General features: G+C 33.2%; 1 protein-coding gene across 1 annotated transcript in view; it reads right to left on the reverse strand.

Annotated features, from left to right (window-relative positions):
- EYS (eyes shut homolog) overlaps positions 1-17,590 on the reverse strand; it is a 1,451,515-nt gene that overhangs the window by 972,219 nt on the left and 461,706 nt on the right. The window contains 1 exon segment of the mRNA XM_045543805.1: positions 1,183-1,442. Coding sequence (XP_045399761.1) covers positions 1,183-1,442 — 260 coding nt within the window.

The raw sequence follows: 17,590 nt of genomic DNA on the forward strand, positions 1-17,590 counted from the left end.
TCTTTTTAATTGTCTGAGGTAGTTTTTTAAAGCAATGGTACAGACTTTAGTTTTTCATCTGTTACAGAGGTTGAACTAGTAAAGGCAATATTAAGTAAATATTTTTACAGTATTTAGACCTGATTTACAGAAATTTACTTCCACAATTAGAAATGTGTGTGTGTGTGTGTGTGTAGCTTTGAATAAGATAGCTAAGTAACTAATATAGTCTAAGCTGGCCCTTTTGAACAGAAGAGTAAATAAATGTTGCCCTCCTCTTTAAGGGACTCCTTTAAGGGCCAGTGACAGGGAAGAAGATATGAACCTATAAGTGAATATTAGAAAATGAACTGTAGTTGTGGTCCTCTAAACACTATGTGGTTTTTATATTGTGCTTATGACACATTCCAATTATACTGAAAACCTGTCATATGCTAGTTTTATGGCAGAAGCATTTCCATTGAAGATGGTAATTGCTTTTGAGTAGCCAGACATAATAATCAGTGAACACGTACCCAAACTACCTATGCATTCGTCAGATTTCTTTCAGTTATATCTGAAGAGGCCCTAATCAAAAGTTTAATGATATTAAATGAAGTTATTGGCTGATATGACCCAGAAAGCCAGAAGTAGCCTGGCTTCAGGAATGGCTGGACTCAAAGGCTCCAATAATATTCTTTGGTCTGCACATTCTCTCTTGCATAGGATGTGTCTCATGGGACAAAGCAGCTACCAGAGTCACATGATAGGAGCTGAACAATCTAAGCAGAAAGTAATATTTCTTGATAGCTCCGGAAGAAAAGTTACAGTGAAGCATTTAATTACCCTAGATTGTACCTATGCTCATTTCTAAATAACTGCTATTGTCAAGGACACTACATGAACAAGATTCTTCAGGAAAGAGAAACTGTTATCAGACAAAGAAACAATTTCTGAATGGAAAAAAAAAAAAGTGCCAAAAGCTGTAAAGCTTCACCATTCACCCTTCCCCTCAACACTCAACACTATGTAGGTTAATTCTTTAGGTATATTTCTCCAATATGATTTTTATACCTGGATTTGCAGTCAGATAACCCCACATCCCCCAATTTATATAGGGTTTTTCTCATCCATTCTTAAGGGGCCGTCAGCCCATATCACAATAAACAAATAAATTAACAAACTAATTAATTAAAAGATAATAAATCATACATAAGCTCTTACCTTTTCTACAAATACAATAACGATTTCCATCTACCAAAGTCAAGCATGTTGCGTTGTTTCTGCAAGGGTTATTGAGTAGATCACAGGGGTTATAGCGTTGATGGCAAAATTGTCCAGTATAAAAGGGTGGACACAGACAGACAAACTGCCCAGGGATGGTAGATTCATGGCAAAGTGCTCCATTCATGCATGGATCAGAGTCACATTCATTTATTTCTTCACTACAGTTTTGTCCAGTCAATCCAGATGTACATTCGCAGCTGAAATACAATTTTAAGAAATGTATTTTTCAAGTTTATTCTTTGCATCTTCAAAGCAACTGCTCCTTTAAACTAATAGTATATGGTCTTTTAAAATATATAACAGGAATAATACATCATACATAGTTTTTAAATATTGTTTGCCTAATTTCCTGGGACTATTTAATGTATATTACTGTGAAACTGACTGCAATGCTGAAATAAGATTTAAGAAGCACTTGGAAAATTTCTAACATAGTTAGGCCTCTGAGACATATCAGAGAACAATTATTGAGCTGAATTACCAATTGAGCAAAATTTCCCTATTAATTATTTAATGTAAAATAATTTTTTACAGATAACTGTTTATAAGCCTGAAATGATATTTAATTCAATGTTCTTAGCAATATGTATATTTGTAATTACCTGAGTATTTTAACAAAGTACTCCTTTATGTTAAGCATCTCTTTTTGGTTTCAGTTTTTGCATGTTCATTGAATCATGTTAAAAACCGTTGTAGAACATTTTTTCCTATTAATATTTGATTAATATTAGAAAATTGAAGAGAAAGCAAACAAATAAAAATTAAAGAATCTGGATCTCATCTGAATTTGGATCTTGTCTGTCTATCATAGACTCTAGCTCAGTCTAACCCTCCATCTGGTATCTGTCATTTTTTCAAATATCACTTTAGACAATCATCTTCCTTTAGACTTAGGCTAGTTCTGCTCCTAAGAGTAGCAGAATTTTGACAGACAGGGGAAGGGAAAGTGCTGTTGATGCAAGAGAATGGACAAGTTATAATGATATCTGCAGATAGAGAGTAAACACAGGGATAGTTCACCCACTGGTTAAGTGGAAGTCAACCACAACTATAGATGGGTTCAAGGAAAGTCTTTGTGTCAATCTATGGGTAAGGTAGAGCTCCAAACCTTGTGTAACTCTACTGTTAGGCAAGTAATGAATCATGAAACAAGGCATAGGAGACATTAGAAGAGGAACTATTTTCAGAAAAAAAAGAAAGTCCTTTACTGATAAATTAGATTTTTAAGATACCTTGAAAAGAATGCCACAGATTTTTAAGATAACTTGAAAAGAATATCATCTTACTTGCTTTATGATAGGTAATATCTTGCTAAAAGGTGGAAGGGAAGGAATAAAGGAAGAAAGGAAGAATAAACAAGAAAGGAAGAAAAGAAGGAAGGAAGGGAGGGAGGCAAGAAAGGAGGGAAGGAGGGCGAGAATCACCTTATTTCCAGGTTTCCAGCCTCAGAAAAATCAAGGACATTTTGTATTTATAAATATAGAGGATACCATATATTAGAGGATATAGTTGAATGAATAACTTACACCAACACCTGAAATTGAACTCTACATATAATTTCACCTTGCTCTAAAATTTGCTTGCCACACCCTTTAGGAACTCATCACCTATACTACCTTATATTATAACCATTTGCATGGCTTGTCTCCACTATTATGCTTCCGGTTTCTTGATGGGTAAGAATTATCTGAATCTCCATAATATCACGTACATAATAAATGTTGACAACATTGTAGGTATTCCTTGATATAAAGTACTCAATGTGGGAGTCAGATAGCCCTACCTGAATTCTTTCATTTGAGAAACTGAGGATCAGAGAACTTAATGACACTGGTAATATCAGAGAATTCTTGTAAAGATTAAATGAGATGATGAATTAAAAAGTGTATATAGGCCAGGCACGGTGGCTCACGCCTGTAATCCTAGCCCTTTGGGAGGCGAGGCAAGTGGATCACTCGAGGTCAGGAGTTCGAGACTAGCCTGAGCGAGACCCCATCTCTACTAAAAATAGAAATAAATTATCTGGCCAACTAAAAATATATATAGAAAAAATTAGCCGGGCATGGTGGTGCATGCCTGTAGTCCCAGCTACTCAGGAGGCTGAGGCAGTAGGATTGCTTAAGCCCAGGAGTTTGAGGTTGCTGTGAGCTAGGCTGATGCCACGGCACTCACTCTAGCCCAGGCAACAAAATGAGTGAGACTTTGTCTCAATAAATAAATAAATAAATAAATAAATAAATAAATAAATAAATAAGTGTATATAACCTAACCACCTACAGTAGTTACTGGGTGCTGTCACAGAATTAAAAAAAAATTAAAAACTGTTGCCCTATCAGCCTAAATATATTATGTATCACAACAATAAATATTTATTTAAATTTTAATGGTAATATCACATTTTAAAACTGTCAAATATATTATCCAATTTGATACTTTCAATAAAGCTTTGAAATATGTATAAGAGGTATTTTCTTATTGTCACTTTACAGATGAGATAGCTAGAAGTGCAAAGGATAAAAATGATTAATGCAAAGTTACATGGTTAGCAAATGGGACCTGGAATCCAGATTCTTTCCCCCAGGTTCCTGTTTTGTTTTGTTTACATGTTCAAATTCATTATCATACCATGTAACCTTTTATGTAATAATGTTAAAACTAGGTATTACTCATTCCTAATAAAATAACTTCAGTGCATTTGTTTTACTTATAAAAGCTTCACTGTATATAAAACCATTTGGTCATATCATGGTCATCAATTAATATATTATGCCAATTTAAAGGAAGAAAAGCTAGAGAATTAATGCTTTCTTAAATCATAAAATGTCACTTAAATCATAGTAGTCATTACCACATCATGACCACAGGTCCTAAGGGTGTTGCACAAATTTTTATGTTTTTCTCTTTATTTATTCTCTTGTGAGTACATAATTTCAACTTGGCTAATTTAAAAGTGTTTCCTGTGAATAACTGGCAATGGCTGAATATTTAGCATGTGTGCTGATGGTCTGTTTTATCTTCTCACATAACAGGTGGCCTAAGACTTCACATGGTGTCGTTACAAGGATCAAATCCTCCAGAAAGCATCTGGCCGTATGTCAACCAGACTGATAATGCCAAGGCTGAGTCCTATGGAGACGGATGGATATTCTGTAGAAAATAAAGTTCTGAGGAACAAACTCATTACTAGTAACTAACAATCACACCTACAGGTTTATATATTTGAATCTGTTCCTGTACATGTCAAAGAAATCTATCTTTGATGGACAGAAAAACATATTTTATTTGAGAGCTTCAATCTGATTTTAAGATTGCACCATGGAATAATTTCAGCATTCAGTGTGATCTGGCAAAATTTTTCAAACTCACAGCTAGAAGCACAATCTTTGTGGATTAAAAAAAAACAAGCAAGCAAAACACATACTGTATGACTTTTCAAGTGTACAATTTCCAGTAGTAAACACTTAAAAACAAATTGAGTGTGTGCCTAAAGGTAAACTAATATATTCTAATTTGCTCTCTTCCCTAGTGAAGAAACCTAAATTCATTGGTATAAAATATATCAAACTCCTTCTAAGAACATTTCAAATCTTAAATGTTGATTTAAAGTACTAAAGCTGATAATAGAAAATAAAGTTTGTCATTGTGTTTAAAAATGGGAAAAAAGAGTACTCATCAAATAAATTCATAACCTTCAAAATCTTAATAAATGCTAATTCCTAAATACTAACCATTCTATATACTTACCTAACCACAGTTATTGAATGTGTGATGACTAGGTATTGTTCAGTGATATGTAGGTATGATCGAACATGTTTTGTATAGCAAAGCATATAGGGTTTTTTGGCTATAAATTTATAAATACAAATCTCATAGTATATGCAATTTAAAGAATATTTTCTAATAAAAATTAGTTCACTATTCATAGAAGCAGAGAGTAGAATGTTGGCTACCAGAGGATGGGAGGTAGGGAAATTAGGGGAGCTATTGATCCAAGGATATAGTTAGAAGAAATAATTTCAAGAGATCAATTGTACATCATGATGACTATAGTTAATAACAATATATTGTGTAGTTGAAAATTACCGAGAGTAGATTTTAAGTGCTCTCATCACAAAAAAGTGATAAGTATGTGAGGTAATGCAATGCTCATTAGCTTGATTTGCCCATTTCACAATATATACATATATCAAAATGTCATGTTGTATACCATAAATGTACACAATTTTTATTTGTTAATTAAAAAATTAGCTCACTTATTGTTTCTTACAACCATTAAGTATATAAAAATAAAATTTCAACTAAAACTGGTAGGTAAAAAACGAATAATAAGGCTGCAAATAATAAAATAGTATTATTATCTAGAATAGAAAAAAGAAGAAATAAAAAATATAAGCTACCCAATTAAGTAATTCATTCCTTATTTTGTTTCGTCCATTCATCAATTTGCTCATTCATTTAGTTATACCATCAGGTTTATCAACAAAACTATATTAATAATGAATTATGATGATCATTACTATACTCTTAACCTCTGCAATCCTCTTGGAAAGAAATGTAGAAAATTGCTTATCTCATTTAGACTGAAATATTTATTTTAAAAAAGTTATTTTATTAGGAAAAATTAAAAATATAATAGAAAGTAGGATTAAGAACCACTCTGAAGAACAGCATGAAGATGTTAACATGTAAAAATATGTGAGAAGATTGATATTGGTGAAATGAAAGGTTGGAGGTAGTCTAAAAAGCAACAGCAGGGTAAGGTTGTTTAGGATCTTGAAAATCATAGCAACAACAACAATAGTGAAATTAAGAAATTTTGAATTCTATCCTTGAAGATATTAAAGGTTTTGTTGCTGTTGATTTTAAGCAGAGAAGTGACATAAGATTTTTGTAGAGTAGAGGATGGGTTAAAATAGGCAGAGCTTAGTAGCGTGAAGATCATTTAGGAAGGAAGCTATTGTTTTATTGTTGATGAGAGAGTATGAGAACCTACACAAAGGCAATAATAAAGTATATCAGATTTTATATACATTTCTGATGTAGGGTTGAGAAGATTTGGACAATGGTTAGCACAGACCAATGAAGCAGAATGAAGAATGAGGAGGAATCAGTGGGCTTTAGCTTTATTTTGCAAAGATAATGGTACCATCAGGTAAAATAGAGAATGATAATGATGGTAATGGAAGAAAAGATGGTGTTTAATATATAATAACTTAAATTAACTGCATGGTTTCAGATGCTGCTTTATATGTAATAAGAAATTCAAATATGGAGCTTTGTGGAAAAATCAAGGCATGCAATAAAAATTCAAAGAACATTCTAACAAGCATTACAAGGAATAATTTAGCATGAAATAAATTTAAAATTGGCCCTTTCTACTGAAACATAAAGTTAGTTTATGAAACACATAGAATAGCTCTTCTTCACTGTGATATTTTTAAATATTATAGAGAATCTTAGAATCTTTGAGTAAGAAAGAATAACCAGAAAAGAATTCTGCTAGGCAGATTATCACAAACACTTGGTCTGACAGAAAGCAAACCTTTTTTTTTTTCTTTTGAAGGTGAAGAAAAGATTATTAAACAAACTCAAAAATTTCTGTTTCAATCAATGTTAATGGGAAACAAACCTTTTCTATTTAGGCTATCAAGCCTCATTTCATATATATATATTTTTTGTAAATGTATACTTATAATTTTGGATATATCATAATTTATCTCTTTATATACAGAGTCTATAAATTATTTCTTTCTACTGAAATAATTATTTTGCATTTCTAAGCAATGTGAATTTTGATGTAAATGAACTATTTGGATAATTCCTTGATATAATTCTCTATAAATTATCTATGTTTCAATATTCTATATGATTTCATCTCCTATGCCACATAAGACAACTGATCAATAATCCTTTTCACAGTTGTTGAATTCAGGCTCCTTTGTAGATCAGCATCTCTGAAAAACAATTCCAGGTTTTTTCAAGATTCAGAATATTCCTCATTTCATAGCAGGAAGCTGAAGTGCCAGCCAAGCAGAGGCAGAAAAGACATCGAGTCAAGCCTCCAATACGTTCACATTTAAAATCTGAAGTTAATCTCATGGAACTCGTGCTGTATTTTGGAGAAAACCCAAAGTTGATACACGTAAATCTGGGACTAGAACAACAAAGCCAACTATATGCAGGACAGTAAAAGTAACTGCAGATGTTTTGACATTGTGATCACAGTATAGAAACCATGAGAATGGGGCATTTTACCCCTGAGACTGATGATCAGAGTTAAGTACATGTTTTTTCTAAAGCTACAGCAAGCATAAGATATTTATCTTCAAAGTGAGTCTTTCCACAATATCCTCACTAAAGCTGAAATAAAACACTGGCATAAAAGGCTGACAACAAGAAAAGATATTTAAAGCTATTATCCTATGAGTTTACCTGTTGATTCAAGAACACGGCTAGTGGTACAAACATGAGTAACATGAACAATTATATGATTCAACTATGAGCATAAACTCAGTTTATATTTAAAATGTGTAAGTTTAATATCTTCATTTTCTTATATTTTATTTTTTTTCCTTGATGGCTCGAGTGTGTATGGGTATGTGTATGTGTGTGCGTGGACACAGAAAATTGATGACGCATCAATATCTCAGCAAGTAAGTATTACTTCTGGCTCCTGATTTTTTCCAAAAAAGATACTTTGGGCAAGTCAATGTAAGTTTGCTTTTAAATATAATTTCTTATATAGTCAGATGAATTTACAATTGTACCTTTTTTGCTGCTTAAAAATGTATGTAAATATACGTATGTATGTGTATATGCATGCATAAGACCCATACACTATATCCATACAGATTGTATTCAAATTATACATAAAAATGCATATATAATCTTTCAAGTACAGTTTAAAATATATAAAACTCCTACATATATATTTTTATTCTTTCAAGTACAGTTGAGTGGGAGGCAGAATTTTAAATATAAAAACAAGATAGAGTATTACTTAAAGGAACTAAAGTACTAAGATGTAGAACTTAAATTTATAAACATTTTACAAAATAATTTATAAATCTGCTGTATGTCAGATGTTTCATAAGGAGAAAGATTTTAAACTCCAAATTTAATAAACATCACACTTTAAGTCTCAAAAGCAAATCAACTGAGTCAGCAAAAGTCAAAGCACTTTTACACATTCAGAAATGTTATAAGCAAGAAGGAAATAAAATGTAGCTTTGTGGGGTTTTTTTGTTGCGGCTAGCATTATAATAAATGCTATATCTGTTACAAACCCCCAAAATATATACTCTAATTACTAATTATATACTCTCAGTTCTAGGCTATATGCATATAATAGCATTAATTCTGAAATGTAGCACAAATTTGGTTAGCCAATGTCAAAAATATGCAAAAATAAACCTACTCAAGAAAAAAGCTAACATATCTTTACATACATAGAAATTATTATGAACCTATCATTTGATTAAAAATTAAAATTATAAAATATTTCCTTTTTTAAAAAAAATCTAGTAACACCCACATTGCATTTTACTTATTTTTTTAAAAAGGGGTGAGACTATAGAAAGAAATGAAGAGAGGAGAGATGAGAGAGAGAGAAAAGGGGAGAAAGAAAGAGAAGCAGAAAATTTTCTTTTAAAAAATGTCACTGAAGGGTTACCTGTATCACAGGGGTTATGGAGAAAGTTTTTGTTATCTATGATCCTGTTTCCTGACAAGACCATTCCTGGCACTTGGTTAGTCAATCCAGAGTCTGAGTGATATTCAAATAACCTTAAAAAAATCTCTAAGCCAGAACCTCAAACTCATGGGGAGAAAGGATAAATTCAAAATAGAAGAGATTTCTCACTGTAAAATATAAAGTGCCCACATCTCTCTGAATCTAATCCAATGTGACAAAGAAAATTAGAAACAGACAATGAAAATCCATCTTCAATAAGACAGTTATCAATAATCCCAAGACAGAATACAAAAAAAGGATGAGATGGCGAACACAGTGAAAGAGGGACCAACGTAAGAGCAGATACGAAGAGCAGTGCCTGCCGCTGGAAGAAGCCAGCAGAAATGGCAGCAAATAGAGTTCTCTAGAGCAGGAAACTCACTTCAAAAGGAAAAAAAAAAAAACTTGTCTGGAACATAAAGCTGGGCCAATTTCCCATTACAGAGTGTTAGGGGCAGAGGAGAAGATCCTGGCAGAATTTGGAATTTCAGAGACATGAAACCTTGAGGGCTCATAAAGCAAAATAAGCAGTCCTCTAGCTACCAGTCCATACTGCTGAGGTGAAGAAAAGGACATCAATCCTCTCTGTCTGTCTGAACTGCTGTCTTTTGTGTATGTACGTATATGTAAAAATAGTAAATGAATATGAAAAGAGCAAGACATTTCATAGAAGCATTATTTTACCAAACAGATTAAAATTACAACTAGAGAATTTTAAGAAAAGTAAAAAGCTAATATAAATTTTACTATATAACAAAATCTTTAAGGAGATATATAGGACTCAGGGAAAAAATTAGTTAACAAAGTGAGAGGTAATACAATGGCAGAATTCCAGAAAAAAATAGAGGGTAAAATTAAATACACTATAGAAATAAAGGCTTCATGAAAAGATTAATAAGAATAATAACTAAATAAAATTGAAAATACAGGCATATAAAAAAACACACCTGAGAATAATCAGTAAAATAAAGTTAGAAAAAGTAAAAATTCTTTAAAAAGTAGAAACAAACTGTTAGATTTGTAAACAAACAAAAAAGCAAATATATGCATAATTGGGGGCCTAAAAAAAGTGGAAGGCTATCATCCAAGAAACCTTTCCAAAAAAATAAAGATACAAATCTAGAGACTGGAATGTTACACATGGTGTATTAACAACAATGACAACAATATCAATAAACATCAATCAACAACAAAACGTTGCCTGGTAAAATTACTAGATCTCAAAGATAAAAGGAAAAAAAAAATCATTCATAGAAAACAAAGGTTCATTTATCTCCCAAGTGTAAAAGATCAGCTAGTTTTACCATAGGAACATTCAAGGCTTAAAGACAATAGAATAATGTCAACAAAGCCTTAAAGGAAAGAAAATAGTACCTAAGAATGCCATACATAACAAAGAAGACATTCAACTATAGGGGCAATGAGTAAATATTTTCAATAATGCAAAGACTCAGATATTATAACTCTCATGAGTTTTTATTTTTAACTTGTCTTTAATAGGCAAATAATAATTGTATATATTATACATTTATGGGGTACCATGTGATGTGTTATATGTTTACTTCTTGATGACACTGCTAGAAGAATTGTGGCCAACTATGCTATAAATTATTTGATTTAAAAAAGTGATGAGTTTTTAATCCATTTAAACATAAGGCTAAGGCTAACACAACTAGAAATAGTAATATTAGAATAAACTGCTAAAACTATGGGCAAAGATTTTGTCAAGGAAATTAAAAGATAAAGAAAGAATAGGGGTCACAATATTAATCACAGATCAAGTTGAATTTGGGGCAATTTTTTTACTTTTTTCTCCTCCTATGTTTTTGTTGTCATTTCTGTTTTGTTTTTATTTTTTGTTTTTTGTTTTACTTTGTATTCCATGCCTATTTCATATAATTGAAGCAGATAAATTAGTCATGTTCTACAGGAGGGCCTGGAGACCTTTCTTTGAATCAAAGTGATAAGGCTTATACTTTTCAAAGGGGCACCAACTACATTGAAAAGCATGGTCTTTCATTACTGTACAGGACTGACTATAGGAGACACTGTTCCTAAAATAGGCTCTTTGTACGTAATGGGAATGAAATAAAAAAAGAAAAGGAAACCCAGGTGGTGGCATATAACCCTCAAAGCAAGTTAGGCACAATTATAATGAGCACCAAGGGTAGAGAGGAAGTTCAAGGCAACCTCTACCCTAAGAGAACTAAGAGACACTTAATAGACCATATTGTCTGTAGGAACAAGGTAAATTGAAAGATAACAAAGGTATTCTTGAATCTACACAATCAAAATAAATCAAGAATGGATGCTTAGGAAGATGAGAGCAGGCATTCCAACAAAAATCATGATCCCTTGCCTGGTTTTCAGACTCCAAACTCACTGATTGTAGGTGAAGCCAGGCCTCCCCTATAACAATACAGCAAGATACAGTAAAGATTCCACCAATCTTTCCCCCAAAGTACCCATGGCTATTTACTTTCTTACTTGTCACTGCTTCAGTCCCTCAATACATATTACACTTGACATGGATATACTTTATAGTTGGTAGAACCCTTACATCATTTCTTAGGTTCTAATGGCACAAATATCCTAACCCATTCACCTATGGATATAGATGGCTGGCAGCTTTGAATGAGTCTCAGAGCAAGAAAAGACTTGGTACCAGGTTCAGGCTGAAGTGTAAGTAGACTTGGCTTTTGCACCATGAGAATCAACAGGCTCTGTGTTTGTAGACGTATTAGTGCCTTCATGATGGCAAAAGATCTTAGGAAGTTTATGGCAGTCCCCAGTAGAAGAATCATAACACAGACCCCTAGAGTTAGAACAAGAACAGAGAGATGCTAGGATGGAAAAGAAAATATAACGTGGGTAGAACAGAAGGGAGATGAAGTGTATCACTTCTGGCCTCTACACTGGCTACAGAGGTAGGTGCTATAACTCATTCAACTAATCTTTTTATATAATTTTTGTCCCATCAGAATTCTAAAGCAGTATCTTTCAGAACTGATAAGAAGCAAGCAAATAAGAGTGGAAGGAATGATTTCTGGTAGAGGCTGTTCAGCCTAGAACTGAAGCCATTTCTCTAGCTCTTGGGAATGTCGATGGTTAACATCTATGAGAATTGTCCTCAGCTGGGAAGAGCCACAACACTCAAGGTCACTCCCCTTTTCCTGGGTCAGCCCATACCCAATTATTGGATAATGGAGGGATGTAAAGACTGAGCCCTTTTGCCTCAGTGTGAGATAGCACTACTGGGTTATTTCTGCTCTAGAGCTTGCAGTAGGATTGGTGAGCCTCCCTGGTCTTTGAACCACAATTCATTCTCTGCTTCTGCCCAATTCTGTACCTTTCATTCTCCCACAAATATTTTCTTTTCTTTTTTTAAAGAAAAGCTTTATTGAGATATAAATAATGTACGAAAATACTGCACTTATATCAAGAACTGTCCACAAATGCATTCCTCCATGCCAATCTCCATCTCAGACTTTGTTTCCTGAGGAATTGAATTTGTAATACATTCACTATGATGACTGCCAAATGCTTTTATTCTACTTCTAGAAATGTACACATGAAAGGGCATGAAGATAAGTGTTCAAAGTTCTCTGTTTCACTGTCTGCAATGGAAAAAAAAAATCAAAAGAACATGTAGGACATTAACAGGGCACTAATTATAGCATCTACAATAATGAAAATTAATGATGTATGTTTATACATGACGATTTAGGAATATAATCTTTTTGTATTATATAATACATAAAATATATCTATTTTATGATTTTAATTATGTCAAAAGGTTTGCATAAGTACTTATTTATATACAAAGAATCTCTAGAAGCATACAAGAGGCAGTCAGGAATATGGAGTAAAAATGTACCCAGAGGGTCAGGTGTTCTGGATTCAAACAATGTATCTCTTACAATAGCTATGTAAACCTAAGGAAGTTATTTCTCTTGGGAACAATAACATTTCTTTTTCAAGTGGGGACTAAATTAGCTAATACCTGTAAAGCACTTAGAAAAGTACCTGAAATATAATGCGTACTTTGATTAAGACTATTAAATATAGATATCTTGAGAAGTGAGTTGGGTGGGAGATGGCAGATGTTATTTTTTTCTTAAAATAATTCTGTAACAGTCACTTAGCATACACAATGTAATTATAATAAAACAACTTTTTTTTTCAAAAACAGCTTGCTTTTCAGCTTAATTTTGAAACATCCTTTTATTCTGTAGCATTGGTCAGAAGCCCATACTTCTTGTTTTCTCTTTTGTTTGCTTGCTTTCACCTTTTATCTGTAGAGAGCTGTCTAGGCATGGAACTTGCTTATAAAGAAGTTGAATGCATTTTCGTTGGGTTCCCCTCACTGTCCACCAGTGGCAGCTGTTAAATTCCTTTAACATGATGAATTGAAAGTGTGATGAATATACATTTCACATTTTCTTTGCAGGGCATCTTTGAGATTGGGTGACAGCACTAGAATTCATCCAGCAATTGACTTTCTGCTCAGGCTGGTATCATTGCCAAAGTGATTATGTGGATGTGCCCACCTTCCTTTCTGATGCTTGTCTTCTTTTTGGCAATAAAGAGCACTGCTGGACCAGAGAGAAGCTTCTTTTCCTTGCCTAAGTGCTGCTGGAATAGTCTTTGCACAAGTCCTGAAGCTTTCCAGATTAGCAACTTCTAAATCCAGTTGGCCTACAATGGTGCAAGAGATTCCTGCCTCTTGCCTTCCTAGTTCCAAAATAGGAAATCGGATTAGCACTTCTCCAGATTCTCCCCCATTATGCTAAAGAGATTGGTAGGAGGTGGCTCTCTAGTTCTGTTTTGTTTGTTTTCCAGTCTAATTCTATTACACTATATGTTGCTTATATTCTCAATATTTCCAGAAAGGGCATGATGTTAGTCCCTGTTAGAGGGCTTGTATCATGGGATGAGAAAGAATTCTCGACTCAAACATTGATGTGGGCTTTGAAGTAAAGAGTTTATTTTACTTTCCAAAAGAGGAAATGACACAGCATGAAAGGAAGAAGGAATGCCAGCCCTGAGGATGAGTGGCCTGAGCCTTTATTGGAGTTATCAAGAGCTAAGCAGTAGTAGCTGTGAAATCATAATGAAAGGCAGTTGTTTCCAGAGCATTTGTTGTTGTGAAGTGATAACGGAATAATGTTTTTCCAGAGCAGTTGTTTTCTGTCGGGCTGGTTTTATCTGACTTCTTGGAATGTGGTCTGGCAGATGCTGAGGGGGCTATGTGCCCTTTTCTTATCTGCTTAGTATTTTTCCAGTTCTGCAAAACAAGCTCTTAAAAAAAAAAAAAAGTTAAGCCACAGGAAGTCAAGCAAGAAGCAAACAATAGGGGCCAGCACAGCATTCTGTACATAATGTTTTTATGTTAGACGTCTTACTATCAATGCTGTCCTTTCACTCGCTTTGCCAGGATTGATGCAGTCTTCCTTCTTTTTTTTAGTCTGTTTTGTTGCTTTCTTAAAAAGACATAGATTCCATTTAAATAGTTATGATGAATTGGACATCTTAGAATTTTTAGACTGCTATGTCATTAGTGATTTTATGGAAATTTATTTGTGGTTATATGAAGAATTTGAGGTATTTATTGAAGCAAATTTTATTATTTCTTTGAATATGCTCAATAGTTGGATATTTGATTTCCTATAAAGTAATGCAAAGGTTCTCAAAGATTTTGTAGAATGACACCATGATTTCATTTCCTTTGGGGATATCTTCAACAGTGAATAAATGCCAAGTCAAGTTGACTAGTCATAGTAGAAAAGTTGCATGGGGGGAGGATTAAGCCAAATTTTGACAAATATGATATTGAAGCCTAAAAAATTGTCCATATCAAGTTGCCAAATGATTATTTTGCCCGCCAGAGATTGTAAGTAAATAAAAACAAATGATCTCTTAGTATTTTGTTTTCAGTGCCAGGTATTCATAAGCTAAAAGTCAATACACACTACTTCATATTGCTCTAGATATCAAAATATACTCTAATTTTGAATAGTATATGGTTGGGTTTAATTTTTCTTCCAGAGTTCCTAATAGAAACATTTGACAATAATGCTGAATTAAAAAAACAAAGTATTTATGTCTATATTACATCCAGCAAAACTTCAGAATAATTAGTAATTTATTTATTCCATCACTGCTAGGAGGTCAAATTGTGATGTACATAAAATTCTGAGGTATGGAGCTCTGTTAACTGACTTTCTCTGATCTATACTTCAGTTGCCCAAGATATTTCTGCTGTTGCCTAACTGATTACTAAGTTTAAGATTCCATCCTTTTGAGTTTTCCTGTTACTGTCCATCAAATCTTATCTGTCTATATCCCGTTTCTTTAGTAATTTGTTCAGTGTCTGTCTAATATATTATTCTTAATAATGAGTAAAATAAAATGTTTATCCTTTTCCCACACATTTTCACCTTAATACAGTTCTTTGATGTCTCCATGTTACCATATTTATGATTAAGACCAGACAGTGTGTTTATATTTTTGAGGATAATGGCTATTTCAACACCCAGTATTATGTTCATTTTAATTGAAATAAACAGATTCTCTTTTATGATGATTGCAATTTACTGTTTTTGCATTTATATTGTATCTATAAAGTGCTAATAGAGAAAAAATATATATCTGTATACTTACTTGTTTTCCCTATTTTTATAGATAAGTCCATACAACATAGATCCTGATTAAATGCCATTTATTATATTTATCTGTGTCCTCTTTAACTGTAAATGAATAACTTGATTTTTCCATGGCAAAGCCATTTTTTTAAATTTTTTACCTTAATACTAAAACCCTTTGTTTGTTTGAGACAGAGTCTAGCTCTGTCGTCTGTGCTAGAGTGCAGTGGCATTATCATAGCTTATTGCAACCTCCAACTCCTGAACTCAAGCTATCCTCCTGCCTCAGCCTCCTGAGTAGCTGGGACTACAAATACATACCACCACTGCACCACAGCCAGCTAATTTTTTCTATTTTTAGTAGAGATGGGGTCTCAGTCTTGCTCAGACTGGTCTCAAACTCCTAAAGCTCAAATGATCCTACCACCTCGGCGTCCCAGAGTGCTAGGATTATAGGTGTGAGCCACCACGCCAGGCCGGCAGAGTCCTTTTATTTTGAATTTCAGATTACAGATAGTACACAACTAGAAAAGTAACGTGCATGTTATCAGTTATCTACAACGTACCCATTCTCTCTTACCTATTTCCTTATGTAACTAATTTTATTCAGGTAGATTCCCCCTCCTTTGTATTTCATGTGTTAAGTGAGCAGTTGATTTTATGCTGATACTCCATGCCAGGTGTGGGTCTGATTGCTCTAAGACAGTGAATTTCTACTTTGGCTGCATATTAGAATCAGCTACTAGCTTATAAATCTCCTGAAGCTCAGACTTCACCGAAGAGAGATTAAATCTGAATCTCTCAGGGTGGGACCAAGGCCTTAGCATTTTCTAAATGGGTTTAGTGTGCAGCTACGTTTACTCATTTCCCTGCAGTGGCTGGTTTACGAACACAGACCTAAATTAATTAGCATTGATTTAGCATGAGCATTTGATGCAATTAAAGTCAAAGAGTTATAATATTTTCTAAGATCTTGTGAGAAATACCCTTTCTCACTTTAATGAAGCAGCCTCCAGATGTGATGCTTACTTTCGTTTGACGCCATGGTGTACAAATGTGAAGCCGGGATGGCTAATTTCACTCTGCCATGGTGAGCTTATTGACATTCAGCATACAGAGTACAGTACAGCCAAGGGAATCTCAGAGAAATGGGGCCATTTCCTACTCAGCAGCTCATTTTATCTCTGGACTTCCAGTTAAACGAGCTGCTATTTTTGTTATCAGTTAAACCAGTTTTAATCATATTTTTTTATACTTACAGTTAAAACTATCTCAACTGGTATATATATATATATATGTGTGTGTATATATATATATGTATATATATATTTTACATATATATTATTCTGGGGAATATAAAAATATTATTTAAAAACAACTTGAAATTTCTTGGGCAATTTTAATTCACAATGTTTCATTTATTTTGTGTTTGATCATCATATCAAGGAAAACTCATTAAAATTATTTTAATAGTTCAATGAGTATAGCAAAATTTTTCACCAATAGGTTCAATTTCTTCAGTTCTTTAGAGATCACTGATCAAAATGTAAACAAGGGTAGTTTTGCATAGCAGAACAAAAGTAGGACTGTAAGTCTGAAATCAACACAATCTACAGACATAAAAATCCATAGATCCATAACTGAGTTTATTTATATCCAATTTCTTCTATTGACATTCTACTGTCTAAAATATGGGCACAGATCAGATCCATAACTCTAACAATGTTGATTAAATGAGTCTAACCGCTTTTCTTTAATATTCATCTTTTTCTTTCTCAATGATATCCCATCATTATTAAGAAATAAAGTATCCTTAAAAGATTTGAGGTCTTATGAATCCCTGCCCAATCATATTATTTTTTCTATTATTCTTTCCAAGGGAAGCACTCTCCTGAAATTTTGTTTATCATTCTCAAATATTTCTTCACAATTGTCCATGTGTATATCTTTAAATAATATAGTTATGTTT

Source organism: Lemur catta, chromosome 2 (assembly GCF_020740605.2).
Source record: "Lemur catta isolate mLemCat1 chromosome 2, mLemCat1.pri, whole genome shotgun sequence".
Lineage (NCBI taxonomy): Eukaryota > Metazoa > Chordata > Mammalia > Primates > Lemuridae > Lemur > Lemur catta.